This window comes from Aspergillus wentii, assembly GCF_001890725.1.
Source record: "Aspergillus wentii DTO 134E9 unplaced genomic scaffold ASPWEscaffold_1, whole genome shotgun sequence".
Classification (NCBI taxonomy): Eukaryota; Fungi; Ascomycota; class Eurotiomycetes; order Eurotiales; family Aspergillaceae; genus Aspergillus; species Aspergillus wentii.
This window is the reverse complement of record NW_024467832.1, coordinates 2,122,800-2,138,907: the sequence shown is the minus strand read 5'-3', so window position 1 is coordinate 2,138,907 and position 16,108 is coordinate 2,122,800. Positions and strand designations below refer to the sequence as shown.

Genomic DNA, 16,108 nt, shown 5'->3' with positions numbered 1-16,108 from the left:
AAGATAAAGGCGAGACCAACCTTTATTTTAACTTGATGGCAGGAATTAAACTCTTACAGCCACAAGACTTTCGTCTGTGCGATATTAAAGCCAAGCAACAGTGGAGTGATCTTCAGGTTAGCCTTCTGTATGAGTATGAGGAACCCTCGTATTCAGCCGCCTGACATTTCCTATTCGGGTACTGATGCACATGCCTCATTTGAATGCAATGGTGGACCTAACGATGTGTTAGAATTGGATTCCCCTGATATCCACGCTCAGCGTATCCCTTCTGGATATAGATCTTGTGGTTCTCTTAATCTCGCCCCCACCAGTGCTTTAATTGTGGACCCGCAACTATTTTACATATTGTAGTACTACGATCTGAGTCTCCTATATTGATATAGCTTCCCTAGCGAGATTTTCTGGCAGGCAAGAGTTCATCGATTCCCCTTTACTATTTATATTAGGCCCTTACCTTAGTGGCCTAGAATATCCTAATTAAGTGGTAGTAAAGACTGGGTCTCTTTCCTTTGATTAGATAATCTACAAAAGTTGATCAGACCTATGAAGACCTCAGAAGATATGACTAGTATAGAAATGAAACTATGCTCAGTATGACTACATCACAGTGCAGCCTCTTTTCCTCTCCATATCCTCTTCGCTCGCCTCTGGGTTCTCCCTTCTGATCCTCTCCTTCTCAGCTGCTTTATCCAATACCTTTTCAATCCCCTGTGCTTCTTTCAGCGATATCTGCCCTAATCTGACTGCCTTTTCCAGACCCTCACCATGAGGCGGCGTCTTGTCATCATCCGGCGGGTCAAGATCATCATGCTCAAGAAGAGCTCTCAGACCATCCAGGAGAAGCGGATTGGGCGGAATCGAGTTCACGTCCAATTCCTTCTCTTCCTCTGCTTCTGCCTCTCCCACGGTCAAAGTCTTCCCCCTAGCTCCCGCCAATAGATTCACGCCCTGCCATCCAGCGCCCAGGAACTTTTTGATCCTCACGCTGCTTCCCGCCGCTGCTCGCGTGACGTCCCCGGTCCACTTGGCAGACGCGAGGTACTCGACTGCATTGTCCTTGTCCGCAACGATGGTCAAGCCAATCGTAAACGAGGCGGCGAGGAGAGGTCCCGCCACGGGCACAGTGGACAGTGCCACGCCCATGATGCCCTTGAGCACGTTGAAGATCCATTCATCGCCTGTATCATCAGGCGGCGGGGGTGGTCGCCAAGCCAACTCAACAGCCAAGCTTGCATTGACGAGCGTGACAAAGTCCATTCCTGGAGCGGCGTCTCGATCTTCTGCCTCTGGACCGCCGGTTTTGACTTTATCCCAGATGACCAGCTTGGCGTCCCAGACGTTGGTGTTTCGGAAGTGGTGAGGGAGGGATAGAAGGCCCATGACATCTACACTGTTAGCCAAAGTGTAGACACGATATCAAGGAGACATACCGGTCACATTGATGCCCAACGCCCATTTGCCGTCAATCCCGGTACCTCTTTCGCGAGTGAAGTAATGGTCATGGAAGGCCTCTCTATCAGTGTGCCAGACCTTTCGCTTGCCCTGGTGGTAAAAGTTCACCTGGATGAACGTGGCCAACTGATCGAATTTCCGGTCTGCCGTTTGAATGAGAGGGAAATAGACGGCGCGGATGGGAAGAAGTAACTAGAAGTATATCAGTATATATCACAGTGTGAATAAAAGCAAGACCGAACCAACATGAAGCCAAACCCACTCCTCCTCCGAGGTCGGCATCGGCACAGCACAAACCCTGACCTACCAAATGTCAACTACACCATCAAAAGCATCAACCGAACACTCGACTTACACGCTGCGGATCCCTCTGAAACCACCGCTCTGTGAACACCAGCGCATCGCCATGATTCTTGTACCTCACCACACGCTTCACGTCATCCTTTGCCCCATATCCAACACACCAATGATCCCAGTAGGAGTAGGTGTGCTTGAGTGGCCCCGTCTTCTTCACCACCTTTTTGTGCTTGGCATACGGATTGGTATGTCTGAAGCCAGGCGGGTTCTTGTTCACGGCCCATCGGTCTGGTTCATTCGTGGCGACTTCGATGAGAAAGTTGGAGTAGAATTGGTTGGTGTCTTCGGGGTCGTAGCCCTCGGTTTTGAGGGATTCGCGGGTGAAGAAGACTTCACCTTCAGGGTATGCTGTGCTCATTTTGAGTGGTAGAATAGATAGGTGAAGACGTAGTGGACGAGTTGAATGGGGATATGTGAGTGGCAGTGAGTCTTTATAAGCTATTGGATATGACAGCTGCTGTGAACGTGGTTATGGAAACGTCTTTTCAATGGTATGCATTATGACATTCTATTTCTATAAAGATGGAAAGTATCGTCGCTTTCAGTATAGAGAAGATCTACATGCCACCTTCAGCTGCTGATATGCAATACTGGGGAATTTACTGCGTTTACTGTATGACATGTTTCCTCAGCCAGCCACAGATGATCGACACAAAAATAACTTGCAAAGAGCAGAAACAAGCATCCCTTGCTTCGTATACGACGCTGTCAAACTTTAAGCTGCACATTCAAGGGGTCGGAATCCCAGTTCCACGGATGCAACCCTGAATTGTGGGGAATAGCTTAATCTGGGTTAAAGGTTTATTTTAGCTTAGGTTTATGCCAGTAAACATCACAGGATAGAGATTGCATCATTCTATGGTGTGAGTAGCATTGGTGCGCTCATAATACCTGCTTAGCTTAGCGATAAGCAGGATGTATGAGAGAATGACTGGCCTTGTACTGCCTTTTGTAACAGCTCCAGCAGTAGTTCTTGACCTATAATGTACTGTTAGAACGTGATAAACACTAAGGCATGGGAATTGACATTCCTCTTCGATCAGCAATCATAAAAGTCGGTCTGGTCCTTTCTTCGTGTACTTGTGTTCTCTTCCAGTCTGTTTCTGCAATCCAGCATGTACTTGCAAATGTGAGATGTGCAGCGCCACTTTGGATAGTGGATTGTAATGACTCTGGAGACACTGTTGGATGTTAGCTTATATCATAACAGCAGTGAGAAACATGCCTTCAACACTCAAGCAAGTAGACCTGGATTCATTCGCAACAAGCAGTCGGTATGTTCTTTTGTTCGGGTTGGAAACGAATCGCAGTGTTGCATCGGCCAGGTGGTAGTGGTAAACCATTAACAGGCCGAGTGGTCTATAATTAGCATTTCCACTTGTTAATCAGAAGATGACCTACAATTTAAAAACAAGTCGCTCGCATCGCTGCATCTGCTCAATTCCGAAGATAGCAAGCCCTTCTTAAAGACATTGTAGCTGCTGTAGAAGATAATTTGCCGCTGGAATGTCAGTACTTGACAATATGACCAGATGAAGTCTTACATTTCCCATCGTAAAACTCCATCTCGACATCTATTGCTTCCGCCTTGTCCTGTTGGTCAGAATGAGTTGTGGAAACACAAGATGTCTCTGGAATCTTGACTGATGCGTTGCTGCCAGATATCTTTGTAACATCATCAACTAACTATAAGTTAGCCGTGAATACAACATACAACAACCTGGGGTATTATTTACTAGTAACAGTCAATTGGGAGTGGTCATCATCGGATATCCAACCCTCTGGCTGAAGATGCAAGATCAAGTCCGCAGTCTCATAAAATAACCAGTTCCCATCCTTGTCTAATTGCTTGTAGTGGACCAGCTTTACAACCTCGATAGATCCAGTGGAGAAGCTATGCTCACTAGCTATTAGATTTAGATGATTGATTTGGTTATACAATTGCCGAGTATCACTATATAATCCATGAGTTCATGAGTAAAAAATAGGGATAGTAACATACCATATCATGTTTGAAACCGATATTCCAGGAAGGTCAGTGTATGGGTTGATAGATGGAAATGCCATTAAAGAACCTGCTCTGCGGTCCACTGTCTGTGCAGCAACATTGGTTGCGAGTTGATTTATTTTATATTCGAGCTCATTTAAATCTAACCATGTTAGTTCGTGACGCTAAAATATCCTTTTGTGGCGTACATGATGGTGGAATATTCTCGATGATCAATGATGATAGTGTCGACTTTCTCGAAAACAACCATATTTTCCATGCTACAGGTTGTCCATTGAGTCGGACTATGAGGCTCATTGGTGACACTGTCGAGTTAGTATAATATCTATGAGGGGGTACTGGAGGCATACAAGAATAGTCTGATAGTTCCATATCATGTCGATATGTACATCCACACTGAAAAACTGGCAATGAATGTTGAGCCTCAAACTGCCCCAGCCAGTCTGGGTAAATGGAGGCCTTTTCACATAGATGCATTTTGATCTCATCCAGGCGTATCGAAAAGGTCAATCCAGACTGTATACGATGGCATAGACTGGTTAGATCTTATTGATCGTCCTCTTAAATTGATCGTAAACCAATCATGGATTTCTCCAAGCATTGACTGAACATCCTGAACCTGATCTCCAACTTTCTCAGTTGATTCCCTGGAAACATCAGCATATTCTTGATGGAGCAGAAGGTGGCGATTACCTATTCATGACAGCCACGGCCAGATTCAAACTGTTGATATGAACTCCCAGATTCTGCTGCAGTTTAGCCAGATCCCCTCCTTCTCGTGTCCATTTGATCTTCTTCCAGTTCTTCCAGATCTCTGTGCGCCATTGTCTGCTGCTGTCTTGTATGACAGTGTATTTATTGACCAGTTGCTGGAGATGCTCCAAGGTAAACGGGCGGTTCTGGATCATTGCGACGATCCCATCTGTCTGTGACAATGATGAGACGGATTTGAACGTATCCAGAGCTGTATTCAGTAGAGCTAATTCTGCACTTCTTGGGATTCTGCTGGTGCGGATCTCCGTCCAATGGAAAAGCCTTGGCGATGTCGAATGCCATCTAGGACAGCATCATATCCCCGATTGACACTTGGAATGCCATTTTCTGTCTATTTTCGACGTTCAACTCTTAATTGAGCCACAGGCAGACTGATGAAAAGATGAAAATAAGAATTAATGAAGAATACGAGATGAGGGGTAAGACTGCGAAACAAAACAAGTAATGATCGACGAGGCTGTGAGGCTGTGAGACTGAGGCTGAGCAGAGGAAATATAAAACACCACAATTCCTCTATCTTGACTCATTCAATCAACAACAATGGATGTTCTTGACAAATTGCAGTCTGGCCTATTTTTCACTCCATCCATCGAGGCTGTTGCTCATGCACATTTAGGATCAATTGAAAAGGCAGAAGAGCATGAAGACACTCCACTCCCTCTGCTGAGTCTGTCAGTTGATGTCGACATTCAAAGCAGAGTCTCAACGACCAAAGTCACCCAGCAGTTCACTAATCCCTCAGAGTCAGCCGCCCAGAATGCCCGCTATATTTTTCCAGTATACGATGAATCCGTCATCACGTCCTTTCGCTGCTGGGTTGGTCCCTCGAAGATGCTGGAAGGCATAGTCAAGCCTAAAGAAGTGGCCAGAGCAGAGTTCCAGCATGCAGTGTCTCAGAAAAAAGCAGCTGTTCTGGTCGAGGAAATGACGCCGGAGATATTCGAGACCAACGTGGGAAATATCCCCCCTCATTCCTTTGTGAGGGTGGAAATTGCCTATACCAATCTTCTCAAGATCGACAACTGCACAGGCGGACTCGTCTTGACCATCCCAACATCCATTGCTCCACGGTATGGAGCAGCTCCAGAGCAATATACTCAGTCAACACTCCCAGCCGAGGGACTGCGGATCAATATCCAAGCTTCCATGTCAGACGCCATCTGTAAGATGGAGTCTCGCTCGCATCCCATATCAGTTGAATTGGGAGCCGTTGCCCATCAAAGCTTCCAACAGTTCACAGCAGGCGCTGCATCGGGCGAGTTCGATCCCAGCAAGGCTCGTGCCAGTCTATCAAACAACTCCACCGTTCTGGATAGAGATTTTGTCCTCTTCATTCTCTCTGCTGCTGGTCGATCGATAGAATCCCAAGCGGTGGCTGAGTCTCATTCTGATGACTCCGGCTGTACAGTCGCAGTGACTATCAACCCTGGCAGTCTCTTCTTATCCAACATCGACACAGAAGGCTTCAACGGCGAGATTATATTTATTGTAGATCAATCCGACTCTATGAACAATAAGATCCGTGCTCTGCGCGATGTCACGAATGTCCTCCTGCGCAGTCTTCCAGAAGACTGTCACTTCAATATCTGCTCATTCGGATCAACGCATTCATGGCTGTGGCCAGCTTCTCAGTCATACAACCAGGATAGTCTCCAGATCGCCACGCAGCATGCTGCTTTGTTTAATGCATATATGGGCGGTACGGAGATACTGGGCGCCCTCCAAAGTGTTGAATCTCACTATAACAGCAGCGAGAACGTCCCGACAAATGTCATTGTCCTGACTGATGGGGAGGTATGGGATGTTGACAGTGTTACGGAATATGTTAGGTCGACTTCATCGAATATTCGGTATTTTGCCCTTGGGATCGGTGATCTTGTCTCTCATCGGCTGGTCGAAGGTATAGGGAAGCAGGGAGGGGGATATGCTGAAGTTGTCTCGGAGTCAGTCTCTGGGAGCTGGCAGGGACGGGTTATTCAGATGCTGAAGGCAGCCATGACGCCTTCCAGACTGCGTTGTGAGGTCGATCTCGGATTACCCATTCCTATGGACATCGCAGAAGGAGAATTGCCCTTTTATATCCAAGCGCCATATCATATCCCGCCACTCGGCACCTTTTCTAATCTGACTCTATACTACATGGTACAGAGCAACCTTGACACTCTGCCTGAATCAATTATTGTAACTGCAACCACAGACTATGATGAGATCCTTATCGCTCAGATGCCATTACGGAAATCGACCAACTCACCAGCTATACACCATCTAGCTGCAAAGGCCTTGATGGCCGACTACGAAAGTGGCCATAGCTGGATACATTCACACTACCACAACCACAATCCCACCACATTCCAACAGATCCTACAACGTGAAGCAGAGCAACTCGGTCAGAAGTGGTCCATCACTGGCAAATGGACAAGCTATGTGGCTGTTGATCACGACAGCCAAGAGTCACATGAAGCCTCACTATATCAAGCAGATCGTGAAGAGATCCGCAGCTCGTCGCACAACAGACAATTGGGGTCGCCAGGGGGATTTTGTGACTATAATCCAGATGGTGGATTCTCGCCTACTAGTCCTGGATACTCGCCTAATAGTCCTGTTTATATGCCTAATAGTCCTGGATTCTCGCCTATGAGTCCTGAATTCGCGCCTAATAGCCCTGAATACTCGCCTGCAGGGATGGGTGAGTTTATATTTCTTTGCAATAACATCATTGATTAAGCTAACTGGTTATTTGATAGACTCGCCCAACTACATGCCTACCACTCCGATAAGGTCTCCCGGTGACACTCACAATATTTGCTCGCCATCCTCGCCCAGTTTTAGTCCAGGTGTGGAACGAAAGCATCTAGCAAAAGAACTGTCACTACTGGGTATACTCCAGACGCAGTCCGCTGAAGGAGAGTTCCAGCTCTCCGATACAGCAACGAGATATCTTCTCGAGTCTCAGTTCATGTTGGGAGTGGAGGAACAGCTTATCCACGGCCTGGTCTCTGAAGATTTGCCAGAAGAGCATCCTATTCGATTGCAGGCTTATCCGGCCATTCTCAATATTATCGTCATTGCCTATGTGACGTATAGACATGCAGAGTCAAAAGACCTATGGGAGCTGCAGATTGCCAAGGCACGACGGTGGGCTATCAAAACATTGGCAGGGTTTGAGAGATTCGCAATTGGGGAAAAGGGCGGTTTGAAGGAAGTGCTGAGCAGTCTGGAAAAGATTGCCATTTCCCGTCTGCTTGACAATATGCAGACTGTCTGATCTGCTTGCCCAAATCCAATTTACTATTAGCTCATATAACCTCTAAAAACTACAATTTTGTTGTCTTATCCATGATCTCATACATCGTAGCAACGCTTGCTGCGCGTGACGAGAGTTCCACGTCATCTTAGATACAAAACAACACGCAATAAAACCATGAAATCCTTAATCGACCCATCCATACTCGTGCTAGTCACCATTAATCTATTTCGTATCGATCCTCATCAGTTTTAACAGAGAAACGCCACAATGGGCTACGACCAATGGGTAACGATAACATTGTACAACAACATGCAATCCAGCACCCTAAGCATAAGAAATGCCAAAACCTCCTGGTACCTTTCCTTCATCTAACCCCATTCTACTATATATCATATCTTACCAATCTCAGGGGCAAATTCCACAAAAATAAAAACAAAGACGCCGAGATAAGTCTTCAAGACATCAACCAGATCACACTCGAACCAGGCCACTCCGTCATCATCAACGCCTGTGGTCGCGCAAATGCATCTTCCGGAACATCCGGCAGCATTGAACTGTATGATGGTAGCGTCAAGATTGGCAAAATCTACTGGACCTGTCCGTGGCTGACGCATGTTAATGACTTTGGTCTGTCAGAGAGAGATGGGCATTATAGGGTCCATGTTGGGGCGTGGCGGATTGGAGGAGGAGCCATTGGGCCTGTTACTGTTCATGTTGAGAAGATGTGCCAAACCCAATTTCATCTTACTTGATAAAGAAGAGGGAGAGTGAGGTTTAGTGGGACTGACGAGGAACGGTCCCTTCAAGTTCCAGATGACCTCGAGGGGTAGGTATTATATATATATAGGTTGGGAATTTTTTAAAAATATTTATTTTGCCGTCTTTATAAAGCAATGGGATAGATAATATATCCGCATAATTAATATGAAGGCAAAAAAGCAAAAAAGTAATCGTCCCCGGGCAGGATCGAACTGCCGATCTCCCGATTGTGGTTGTTTAGTTGTATAAACTAACAGTCGGACGCCTTAACCAGCTGGGCCACGGAGACGGACGATTGGTCAATTGGCTGGTAAGGGAATTTACCAATGGATAGTTCAATGTGCAGCCCTCTCAGTGATGAATTCCGCGTTGCAGCGAACTGAGCATGCTGTCTAATTTAATTTCCCATACAAATAACGAACGATATCCATTTTTACGGAATTTGTAAAGTATCATCTAAAATTCAATTAATATATGGGAATGGCCTAGAATAGGCAGAAAATATGGGTCATGATCTGTCACGTGTAGTCTACAGATATATATTTAAATGGGCTCGTCCAGATATGGGCGACTACACTAAATTACCATAGTGAAATAAAAAAGTAGCCTGTCTCAATTTATTCACTGTATCGAGTATTTGATGTACTATATCAGACCAGGCAACAGTTTCACGGTAAGCCAATGTAAGTCTGCTCAACCCTCTCCTTTTCTCTCTCCAAAAACTGCTCAAAACTTCCCAATTCAATCTTCCACGCCTTGAGGCTCTCCATATCCACAAATCGTGCCATTCCACGCATCATCACCTGCATGTCGATAAGCGGGTTCTGTGCACTCTGCTCCTCAATCTCCTTGTCTGTCAGATATACAGCCTGCAAATCCTTTCCGGCAGCCTTGGACAGACACAGCATCACATCGTTGACTGTCATAAGTTCTGATGCAATTTCGATTTCCTTCTGATTGAATCTGACTGGATCCAACACGGCAGCTGCTCCAAATTGGCCAATATCATTCGGATCAACCATGGGGAGGACAGTATCTTTCGTCCAGGCAGTCGTATACCGTCCCGTCTCCACCAACCCCCCATACATCAACACATTGGGTAAAAGGAAGTTGGACATGAAATTTCCCGGCCGAAGAACTGTCCAGTGTTCGAACCCAGCATCGCGGACGTGGTTTTCAATCGCCTTCTTGCCTAGAAGAACCTTTCCGACGAAACTGCTTGGATCGAAAAGTTCAGGCTGGTTGACACCAAAGGCACTGGAGTAGATGACCTGCTTCACACCGGCTTGTTTGGCGATAGAGAGGATTTTCTTGGCTTGTTCGAATTCGTGGTTGGGGTCGGTGAAGCTGGGCATCAGGTTGAGGAAGAGACTGGTGCAGTCTTTGAGAGCTGTTTGGAGAGTTTCTTCGTTGTCGTAGTTGCCTTGGGTAAGAATGACCCCGGCGTTGAGGAGGGCTTTGGCGGTAGGGGAGGTCAAGTCGCGGGTGATGGCTTTGATGGTAAGGCCTTTGTTGAGGAGGTGGTGGATGATAGCGCCGCCTTGGGTGCCGGTTGCGCCGCAGATGAAGATGGACATATTGTAGATGTTTGATATAAATGAAATGATGATGATTGAGAGATGATGAGATGGACAACAGACAATGAACTCTCTTTATACAAAGCAATGGCTGATCACATGACTGGTGATCTCAATGCGGAACTCCACCATCTCCGCACAGACCCACATTAGACGTATTTATGATTGGTCAAGGTAAAATTAGCGTGCGGAATTCCGCTGGATCCACAGATTTTTCTGATCAGATCGATTTCCACTGATCCTATCGACATACTACATACTTACGTTGCATACACAATGGCAGAGTCAGCCCCCCCTCGACGAAAATCCTGCGAATCATGCAAGACAGCCAAGCGGAGATGCGATCTGGCCTTTCCGGCTTGTTCTCGGTGTGTCAGCCGGAATGTGCAATGTGTCTATCCGGGGAGACAGATGAATGCAGATCTAGACTTGGTCGATGTATTGTCTGGTCTAGAGTTGGACGCATCATCGAATATGGGGATTGTCAATATGGAAATACCTAGCTATATCTCGCAAGAATTGATACTGCAGTCAACTGGTCCATCTCCATCGCCGTCTCTCCCGGCCATCATTGCTAGTCGGTTACAGTTTGCGATGGATATACTGCAGGCAGCTCCGAGGATGATGGTTACCCAGACTCAGACACCGTGGTGCCATTCTCAGCTGTATAGAAATGGCATGCCGAGAGTTATGCAAGGTGAGTACTCTATCTATCTATCTACCAGCAAATACTAATTTACAGATGCATTCGCCGCCTGCTCCCTCTACATGACCAAAAACACCATCAACGCCCCCGTAATCCTCTCCATCTTCGACTCTCGCGTAAATGACCTCATCTCTCTCCCCACCCCGTCTTCCCCCCTCGACCTCCTCGCCCGCACCCACGCTTTAATCCTCTACCAAATCATGCGTCTCTTCGACGGCGACATTCGATCCCGCACAGCCGTCGAATCCCTCTTCCCAACCCTGGAATACCTCGCCTGCACCCTCATGGAACACATCTACCTCCCTGACCCAACAACCGACACCCTCCTCCCCTCCGCGATAGAATCCGTAATGACCTTCTGGGACGACTGGATCTTTCAAGAGTCCGCCCGTCGCACCGTCCTGCTCACGTTCTACTTTATGCAGATCTACAAAACCCTTCAAGGTAAGATGCCGCTATACTGCGATGGACGGTTAGGGCTGGTGCATGCGTGGTACTCGTCTGCGCATTTATGGGATGCGCGGGATGCGTTTGATTTTGCGGTTGCGTGGACGGATAAGCCGCATTTGGTTGTGCAGAATGGGGACTTTTCGGGACTGTTGGAGGTCGCAAAAGGGGAGGATGTGGATTTGTTTGGGAAGATGTTGTTGGTGACTGTTTTGGGGGTTGAGAAGGTGAAGGCGTGGTTTTATGAGAGGGGGTCTGATTTGATATCAATCCCTGCGGTGACACCTCCTGATGCCCTGTTTGAAATATGATGTGATAAGTGGCTTTAAGAAAGGCTATCTATTGGCTTTTATTCTGTTGGGAATAATTGCTTGTTTCCAAGTGCTCGAACAAATGACAATCACACAAAGTACCCGATGATGACCGGATATCAACCAGGATAAGCCTACAAATACCCCAAAGCCAGAGAATTATCCAGTTCAGCATCGAATATCTTCACCATGGATATCGCCATTCCAGCTCCCCCGTTCCACCTTACGCTCTCCGGCTGTGATCGTCAGCTGTCTCCCATTCCATCGAAACATATCTTGTGTTTTTCTCTGTCTTCTGATGCGGATAGAAAGCAGCTGGTTGAGTATCTGCATATTGCTTTTCATCATACTGTCCAGCGTCTGCCATTTCTTGCTGGTTCTATCGTTCCTTTTCCGCCAGAGGAAGGGGGCAGGCCGTGGCTTCGCAATATCTCGACTGGTGGAGCTGCCCATCTCATTATCAAAGATCTGTCTGACCAGATCAGCTTTTCTGATCTCGTCAAGTCCAATTTTTCTGAATCTTTCCTGCAGGCAGATCAGATATGTCCCCTTCCTCAGGTCGCGTATATCACGCCTGAACCGGTCGATGTGTGCCGCTTCCAGGCCAACTTCATCAACGGCGGTCTTCTACTTGTTGTCTCTATCATCCACAACATCGCCGATGGAAGAGGCACATATGAAGTGCTCAAAATATTCGCCGATTACCTCCGCAAAGCACAGTCTGGTGAACTCGGCCATCCTCTACACCCACGAACCACCATCTACGAATCCGACAGAACAGCTCTGGTGAATGGAAATGGCTTCCCAGGCGGCCTGGACGACCATCCAGCCTGGATCACCACCGACCCAAAATCCTTCTTCAAACTCAGCGATGTCGAGAGTACATGCCACACCTTCCGCATCACCGCTGACAACCTATCCACCCTCAAAGCCACAGCTTCATCTTCCAACCCAGGCGAATGGATCTCGACAGCCGACGCCGTCGCCGCCCTCATCTGGCGCAGCATCATGATCGCCCGCCATCGCGCCGGCATCCTTCCCTTCAACTCATCCACCTTCCTCACCCAACCCGTCGACTGTCGCTCTCGTCTCGCCATCCCACCCCCATACATCGGCAACTGCATCTACCTCAACAAAGCCTCAATGCTGCTATCCACCCTCTCCGACCCCTCCACCGGTCTGTCCACCGCAGCCCGCATCATCCGCGCACAAGTCACCGCCGTCACAGCCGACAGATTCAAATCCCTCCAAGCGCAAATCGAAAAAACAGCCCACGAAGCACACACCCTCCCTGGTATTCTCGGGGATATCTCAAAAACCGGCCTGATGCTAACCAGCCACTTTAAATTCCCCATGCACGAGCTCGACTTTGGGCCCGCGTTTGGCGATAATGGGTACATTCGCGCGTTTCGGTTACCGGCGAAAGGAACGTTTGCAGGATTGGTTACTATTCTGCCGAGGTGTAAGGATGGGAGCTTGGAGTTTATTATTACCGAGAGGGAGGTTACGTTTCGGTGTTTGCTGGAGGATGAGTTTTTTGGGGGGTTTGCTACGGAGTTGGGATGTTGATTATGATGAGCTAGATGGGGGGTGTTGGGGTTGTCGGGGGTCTTGGTAAGGGTGTTTTCCCGGCTTTGTCTGCGTGGACTTCTGGGGTGTTGTGGTATGGAAGTGATCATCTTGTGATAGGCAGCTAGATCATCTGTCTATCTATCTATCTTATCCTATCTTTTAGTATGACAATGCAGTAAATACAAACACAGTAAGTGGGCCACCCGAAACCTTGTCGATCAGTGGGGCAACACTCCATTGGCCAATAACGCAAATAACTGCGCTCTGCATCACCATTGGCTCATGCAAGCTCAGCACGCTCTTTGTCTTCACAGCGCCTCACCACCAATCGAAATGCACCGAGCCCCGGAGTCCGAAGACCGAGAGTTCCTCACATGCTAGCTGTGATTGACTTCATTGCAATCCCAACTGAAGATCGGGCACTTTGTACGCCCCAAAAGCCGAGTTGGGCAGAATGCACCCGAGCAAGGCTGGCTATAAATAAGCCAGGTAACACGGGCAATCTATGATAGAGTAATCCAAGATAAGGCCGATCTGACGAAATGGCTTCACCTTTGACTTTGCTTGCCGAGGAGTTGTTGGAGAATTGCAAGGCGTTGGATGCGTATAATGAGGCAAATGGCCGAAAGCCAGCGTCGTTTGATTATGATACCTTTGTTGATCTGCCCTTGGATGTGGAGAATCGGCGGATGGAAGTCGTCGATCAAGCGCAGGATCTGAAGAGACTTGCACAGGGGTCTACTGATCTTTTTGTGGAACTGGGGAGTTCGGTATGCACCTCATACAACTACTTACACAGTAGATGTATGCTAACTATCCAGTTCAACGACGCCGCCAACTTCCACTACATCTACCACTACAACATCCCCAAATACGTGCCTGCCGAGGGCGACATTTCCTATACGGAACTCGCCTCCGCTACGGGTCTAGACGAGATCATGCTCCGTCGCATGATCCGCATGGCGATTATGAATCGCGTCTTTGCAGAAACTGACGGCCGCGTTCGGCACTCTGCTGCGTCGAGGGTTTTGCATGATGAGCCTGGTGCTATGGATGCGGCGGGATTTTTGCTTGAGGAGATGTTTGTACGTTCCTCTTCACCTCTGTATAGTGTATACTATGTATAGAAGCTAATGCTATCCAGCCCAGCGCCCCCAGAATGGTCGAAGCAATGAACAAATACCCCAACTCGGGCGAGCCAACCGAGTCACCATTCAACCTCGCCTTCAACACCAGTCGACCTTTCTATCTCGAACTCGCTGCGACCCCTGAACGGTCCAGACGGTTCGGATCCGCCATGCGCTGGTTATCGAAGGGGGGCCGGTTCTCTGATCACCACATGGTGCGCGGGTACGACTGGGCGACTATCGATCATGAAGATGCCGTGCTAGTCGACGTAGGCGGCGGCCACGGCACAGTCTCCATCGCCCTGGCCAATGCCACACAGAAGATGAAGTTCGTGGTACAGGATCTCCCTCTTACGACTGAGCAGGGCGCGAAGATGCTGGCCGAGGAATTGAAGGAGAGAGTATCATTCATGCCGCATGACTTCTTCGCCGAAAACCCCGTCAAAGGGGCCGATGTGTACTTTTTCAGATACATCCTGCATAACTGGTCTGACAAGTATGCGGAGCGGATTCTAAAGGCCGTCGTGCCGGCCATGAAAGTCGGTTCGAGAATTGTCTGTTATGAGTTTTTGCCGGGGGATGGGCCGACGACGGCGTGGTCGGAGAAGCAGCCGTAGTAAGTTTTCTTACTTCCCTTTGAGGGTATGTGATGATGCTAATTGTGTAGCAACATGGACATACTCCAGATTATGGGGTATAATTCGATTGAACGGACGTCGTCGGATTGGGAGAGATTGTTCAGGTCGGTGGACTCGCGGTTGAAGTATCTCGGTACTAGGACGCCGCCTGGATGTTCGCTTTCTTTTATCGAGGCGCAATTGGATGTTTAATAGTATATCTAGTAGTCTAGTTGATATCTAGAATCAGTCACTGCAGACTGCGATATCCATGGAATCACTCTTTTCAGACGCAACCAAAGAGCTGTCTTCAGAAAATAAGAGCATCTTCTTCAACTCTTCAAATTTGCCTATGCAAAACTATGCCCGCTGCACTCTAACTGCCACGTCAGTCTATCAGACCAACTCGCCTACATGACCAAGCCAGCGACTCTCCCATTCCTCTAGACGTACTCCTTGACATCGACGCCCAAGTCCGCAGTGAACAGGACAGAATCTTAAATTGCCCAGTTTGCCTTGAACTAACCGAGGACAGACACTCATGCTATCTTAATCGACAGCTGCAGCTTGTGGGACGGATTAATGGCATCCTTGCTGGTGCGGATGGATGGGATGTTAGCTGTAAAGACACGAAAGAGTTGTTGGACGATGTGTCGATGAGAACGGAGTATATGCTGGGAATGCTCTTGGTGGAGGATGGTATATAAACCTAATTGTTGTTTCTTTTATCAGTATACTTTGAAAACGGACGGTTCTAGAGTGACAGGTCATGCTTCATTGGCTGCTGGATACAATAGGATGACTGCTCAACGCTTTGGGAAGTTTGATGATGATCATGCCATGGGAGCGTCAACATCGCCGAAAACAGTTATGCAGCACGAGTTACAGCATAATGTAACAGCCTTCTGGTTTGACGGTTACAATGGCCTATCTTGAAAACTTTAACTTTTCTTATCTGGACTTTATGGAATCCAGTTATCTATCCTGATACTCGAGATATGACTGGCTGTAAACAGCAGCAGCCCTGATTCTGAACATCCCAATGTACCGCGTACCAATATGACATTCAGCCATCCTCAATGATTGATGTATCTAGATATTATATCAGAACATAATAGATTTAAGATGCGACAATTCCACACTACTCAAGA

The 16,108-nt window shown here is 47.7% G+C and overlaps 9 protein-coding genes and 1 non-coding gene across 10 annotated transcripts; 5 read left to right on the top strand and 5 right to left on the bottom strand.

The window, feature by feature from the left end:
* Nucleotides 1-600: 600 nt before the first annotated feature.
* ASPWEDRAFT_22958 (uncharacterized protein) lies at nucleotides 601-2,170 on the bottom strand (the record flags this gene model as incomplete). Its single annotated transcript, XM_040832420.1, has 3 exons — nucleotides 601-1,388; nucleotides 1,434-1,647; nucleotides 1,811-2,170. 3 exons carry the CDS (start codon nucleotides 2,168-2,170, stop codon nucleotides 601-603), a joined length of 1,362 nt encoding a protein of 453 aa, XP_040694487.1.
* Nucleotides 2,171-3,209: 1,039 nt separating this feature from the next.
* ASPWEDRAFT_235042 (uncharacterized protein) lies at nucleotides 3,210-4,457 on the bottom strand. Its single transcript, XM_040832490.1, has 6 exons — nucleotides 4,171-4,457; nucleotides 4,009-4,125; nucleotides 3,815-3,962; nucleotides 3,549-3,766; nucleotides 3,357-3,494; nucleotides 3,210-3,313 (listed from the first exon to the last, which is right to left on the bottom strand). Exons 1-6 carry the CDS (start codon nucleotides 4,295-4,297, stop codon nucleotides 3,276-3,278), a joined length of 786 nt encoding a protein of 261 aa, XP_040694486.1. The 5' UTR covers nucleotides 4,298-4,457; the 3' UTR covers nucleotides 3,210-3,275.
* Nucleotides 4,305-4,728, bottom strand: ASPWEDRAFT_22956 (uncharacterized protein; the record flags this gene model as incomplete). The annotated part of the gene is made up of 2 exons (XM_040832419.1): nucleotides 4,305-4,467; nucleotides 4,514-4,728. 2 exons carry the CDS (start codon nucleotides 4,726-4,728, stop codon nucleotides 4,305-4,307), a joined length of 378 nt encoding a protein of 125 aa, XP_040694485.1.
* Nucleotides 4,729-5,134: 406 nt separating this feature from the next.
* ASPWEDRAFT_22955 (VIT and vWA domain-containing protein) lies at nucleotides 5,135-7,859 on the top strand (the record flags this gene model as incomplete). Its single annotated transcript, XM_040832418.1, has 2 exons — nucleotides 5,135-7,280; nucleotides 7,339-7,859. 2 exons carry the CDS (start codon nucleotides 5,135-5,137, stop codon nucleotides 7,857-7,859), a joined length of 2,667 nt encoding a protein of 888 aa, XP_040694484.1.
* Nucleotides 7,860-8,108: 249 nt separating this feature from the next.
* On the top strand, nucleotides 8,109-8,593 carry ASPWEDRAFT_166867 (aegerolysin family protein; the record flags this gene model as incomplete). Its single annotated transcript, XM_040830069.1, has 2 exons — nucleotides 8,109-8,194; nucleotides 8,251-8,593. 2 exons carry the CDS (start codon nucleotides 8,109-8,111, stop codon nucleotides 8,591-8,593), a joined length of 429 nt encoding a protein of 142 aa, XP_040694483.1.
* A 199-nt stretch (nucleotides 8,594-8,792) lies between these two features.
* On the bottom strand, nucleotides 8,793-8,889 carry ASPWEDRAFT_t7. The gene has a single exon. It is a non-coding gene; the product is annotated as a tRNA-Asn (tRNA).
* Nucleotides 8,890-9,056: 167 nt separating this feature from the next.
* Nucleotides 9,057-10,207, bottom strand: ASPWEDRAFT_34289 (NmrA/HSCARG family protein). The gene has a single exon (XM_040833966.1). It carries the CDS (start codon nucleotides 10,175-10,177, stop codon nucleotides 9,269-9,271), a length of 909 nt encoding a protein of 302 aa, XP_040694482.1. The 5' UTR covers nucleotides 10,178-10,207; the 3' UTR covers nucleotides 9,057-9,268.
* A 246-nt stretch (nucleotides 10,208-10,453) lies between these two features.
* ASPWEDRAFT_22952 (Zn(II)2Cys6 transcription factor domain-containing protein) lies at nucleotides 10,454-11,641 on the top strand (the record flags this gene model as incomplete). Its single annotated transcript, XM_040832417.1, has 2 exons — nucleotides 10,454-10,874; nucleotides 10,920-11,641. 2 exons carry the CDS (start codon nucleotides 10,454-10,456, stop codon nucleotides 11,639-11,641), a joined length of 1,143 nt encoding a protein of 380 aa, XP_040694481.1.
* A 189-nt stretch (nucleotides 11,642-11,830) lies between these two features.
* ASPWEDRAFT_22951 (uncharacterized protein) lies at nucleotides 11,831-13,210 on the top strand (the record flags this gene model as incomplete). Its single annotated transcript, XM_040832416.1, has 1 exon — nucleotides 11,831-13,210. One exon carries the CDS (start codon nucleotides 11,831-11,833, stop codon nucleotides 13,208-13,210), a length of 1,380 nt encoding a protein of 459 aa, XP_040694480.1.
* Nucleotides 13,211-13,647: 437 nt separating this feature from the next.
* ASPWEDRAFT_34287 (uncharacterized protein) lies at nucleotides 13,648-15,342 on the top strand. The gene is made up of 4 exons (XM_040833965.1): nucleotides 13,648-13,983; nucleotides 14,035-14,298; nucleotides 14,358-14,956; nucleotides 15,008-15,342. Exons 1-4 carry the CDS (start codon nucleotides 13,756-13,758, stop codon nucleotides 15,168-15,170), a joined length of 1,254 nt encoding a protein of 417 aa, XP_040694479.1. The 5' UTR covers nucleotides 13,648-13,755; the 3' UTR covers nucleotides 15,171-15,342.
* The last annotated feature ends 766 nt before the right edge of the window (nucleotides 15,343-16,108 follow it).